The 3,389-nt window shown below is 36.9% G+C and overlaps 1 protein-coding gene across 1 annotated transcript; it reads right to left on the reverse strand.

The window, feature by feature from the left end:
• Positions 1-887: 887 nt before the first annotated feature.
• On the reverse strand, positions 888-2,692 carry LOC145108678 (parthenolide synthase-like). Its single transcript, XM_079045751.1, has 2 exons — positions 1,761-2,692; positions 888-1,620 (listed from the first exon to the last, which is right to left on the reverse strand). Exons 1-2 carry the CDS (start codon positions 2,637-2,639, stop codon positions 997-999), a joined length of 1,503 nt encoding a protein of 500 aa, XP_078901877.1. The 5' UTR covers positions 2,640-2,692; the 3' UTR covers positions 888-996.
• Positions 2,693-3,389: the final 697 nt, after the last annotated feature.

Raw genomic sequence — 3,389 nt, forward strand, 5'->3', positions numbered from 1 at the left:
CATTTCAGCAACATTTTATGACATTTTAGCATCCATTAATTAACGACATTTCAGCAACAATTCACGACATTTCAGCAACATTTCAACAATGATTGAACAGCATTTCAGAAGAATATGACATTTAAGCATAAATTTATGACATTTCAACTGAATAAAAAACAATATCATCAAAGATTTGATAACATTAGCATCAAGATTCAACAAGAACAAATATATCAACAATGATTCAACAAGAAAAATCGAAAAATTAACATGAAGCGGGAAAGTCGAAGTTGCTCCAGCAAGAAAAAAACAAAAAAAAAAGTCAAGATTAACCATGGCAGAATTGTTGCTGAAGCAACAATAAATGAAAAAAAAACTTACCGAGATGAAAGCAGAATCGGTGCCGACGACCGGAAGGAGAGGGCGACCGAGACGAGTCTGCGTCAGGGAGGAGGGAACGTCGGTGGGAAGGTAGTTGCGCTGACGAAGGGGGTTGATTGCAGATGTGATCGACGATGACGACGTCTAGGGAGAAAAAAGGATGCAACTCTTATTATTATTTTTTTGAGGGGGGTAGCATCTGATTTTTTTTTAGGTTTAGGTTTGAAGAGGCTAGAAGAGGGAACTCAAGTGTTGTCCCAAACAGAACATGCGCAAAAGTTTTTTACTCCGAAGACTGCCAAAAAACATACTGCTGCGGGATAAAAAGTGTTGCGCGTGTGTTGTGTCACGCATCACAAATTGGTTTAAAGAGGTTTTTTTTATCAAAAAGAAACCGCACCTATGTTTATCTCTACTATAATATGTAACCAAAAACAAACCGCACCTAAGCTTATCTCTACTGTAATACGTAGGAAAGGATAAAGACTGAATCTGAAAGACAAAACTAGATATAAAAACGTTTTTCAAATTCTGAATTACTCCAACATTAACAAGAACACAACTAAATGTTCAAGAAAATCGTGTAAATAAACGGGTCCAACATATTATTGAATGGAAACAAAGAAATGATTCCTAGTCTTGCCAGTTGTACTTTATGGGCACAAGGCACAGAGGTGTTTTCCGACGAAGAAACGGGTAGCCTTGCTCTTCCATGTCCAGATCTTCCTTCTTCACTCCATTTGGTGTTTCCCAATTGAAGAAGTAAAGAAGGTTTGCAATAGTAAATTCTACAGTTGACGTAGCTAAGTTATACCCAGGGCAGCCTCTTCTTCCCCCTCCAAATGGGATCATATCAAAACTGGACCCTCCAAAATATTCCAAGGGAGTGTTTTCAAACCGCTCGGGACAAAACTGGGTTGGGCTTTCTTTCCAGTTTCTTGGGTCCCTTCCTATGCCCCATGAACTGACCATGACTCTCGTACCAGGTAAGACATCATATCCACCAATTTGACAATGGCTTACACATTCACGTGCCATCAGAAACGGAGCAGGTGGGTGCAATCTTAGCGTCTCCTTCACCACCATTTTCAAGTATGCCATGTTGGCGACATCTGATTCATGTAAACTCGCTTTTCTCCCAATGAAGCTTCGAATCTCGTTTTGCAACTTTTGCATAACTCTAGGATTCTTAACGATCTCCGAGAATGCCCACACCATGGTTATAGCCGTTGTGTCAAGCGCTCCTTCAATCACATTCTGGAATACAAATATTCACAAAGTTAACTCACATTAATTACATATATTATTCGCACAAATATAATGATATGCGTTAAAGAGCAAAATTGAAATCTATTCGAATGTATAGAAAACTTAATAACTTAAGCTAGCTTGTTTACCATCAAAAGTGCTTTCACTTCATACGTAGTCAAGCCAGAGGAACAGTCATCAACGAAATCTTTTTCCTGGTCACTTGTTTTTGTTTCATGTTGATCAATAACCATTTGAAGAAAGCCATCAAGATGACTAAAACACGTCTCCAGCCTGCGATTCCACCCACTTAATCTGTCCAAAATCGGCCCAAATGTTGGAAAAATATCAGAAAATGAAACACCAAGCATGACTAGGGACTCATCAACTATCTCTTTCAGTGTCATACCATTAAACTTCTTTTCACCGTAACTATCACCAAATGCAACCTTACACACGACTTCATTTACTATACTTGAGAACATATCATCTAGATTTACAATAGTGCTGGAGGTATGTGATGTGACAGAACGAACCACACCCTCCATCTCAATCTCCATCACGTTTTTATATAATCTACTTCTTTTAGCACCCAAGAACTCAGATGCCAAAACCTTGCGCATATGTTTCCAATGATCACTGTATGGCGAGAAGGCAGCGTCCATGTAATCAAATGACAGTCGCTTGGAGGCCTGAGAGTAGGGACGCGAACACAACTTCTGATCATGAGTTCTTAAGACTTCAGAAGCCATTTCACTAGAGGAAATCACAAGGAATGGTTGGGACCCAAAATGAAGAAGCATAGCTGGGCCATATATGTGGGAGAGTTTCCATAGGGTTTGATGGATACCTTCGTTTCCTAGCAGTTGGTGAAGGTTTCCTATTATCGGAAGCCTCCTAGGGCCTGGGGGAAGCTTAATGGAGCTTTTCCGTCGAATATTATGTATAAAGATGTAAGGTAAGAAGAGAAGTAATGTTATGGAAAGAAACCATGAAGGGATGAATGATAGGATATTAACCATGTCCATATGGTGATATGGGATGTTTTTTCTCTTAACTGTGCATCTACATGGTGATGGTGTGTTCCTTAATTTATATGCAAATGAAGATGAAGTAATCTCTGATATTTAATATGTTTGTGAAAGGTTAGTGGTTTAATTATACAAATTGGACAAAAGATAAAACGGAAAAACAGCTAATTATATTTAAATATATTTTTAATTACATGTTAGAATATAAACGCGTGGATATTTTTTTATGTGCAACCTCTTTAAACAAAAAATATTAATTATCCGGGTAGATGCCTGATGCCAGCTCAGACAGGTCAAAAAAGATTAATATATTTTGATCGTTAGAGATAAAAAAAAAAGATAAATACGAATTAGAAGATATTAAAGATGAAAATCAACTTTCCAATAAGTTACATATGACAGCACAAGTCGCTTTACTAATTCAATAACTTAGACAATAGCTTCTTATAAGTTTAGCAAATTTGTTGTAATGAGAGGTTGAACCAGAAAAATAAAGTCAAGAACATACTATATTTAAAAACAAAACGTTGGCAGTTGCAATGTCCCTTTTTCCAATAGCTTATTATAAGTTTAACTAATTTATTGTGATAATGTTGACCCAGGAAAATAAAGTCAACAACATACTATAATTACAAAACAAAATGTTGGCAGTTGCAACCTTTTTTTTTTTCTGGTAGTTGATATCTCAATTAATGCCTCTTATTCCGTCCAAAAATCTCTTTTACTCGGTCCACAAAAAAAAATAAA

Source organism: Lactuca virosa, chromosome 1, assembly GCF_052849685.1.
Source record: "Lactuca virosa cultivar CGN04683 chromosome 1, Lactuca_virosa_CGN04683_v6, whole genome shotgun sequence".
In the NCBI taxonomy this organism is placed as follows: Eukaryota; Viridiplantae; Streptophyta; class Magnoliopsida; order Asterales; family Asteraceae; genus Lactuca; species Lactuca virosa.

Excerpts from the sequence above, each read along its gene's own strand:
- LOC145108678 (XM_079045751.1), bottom strand. The coding sequence starts at position 2,639 with ATGGACATGGTTAATATCCTATCATTCATCCCTTCATGGTTTCTTTCC. Across the intron at positions 1,621-1,760 it reads AAGTGAAAGCACTTTTGATG|AATGTGATTGAAGGAGCGCT; the intron begins GTAAACAAGCTA and ends TTTGTATTCCAG.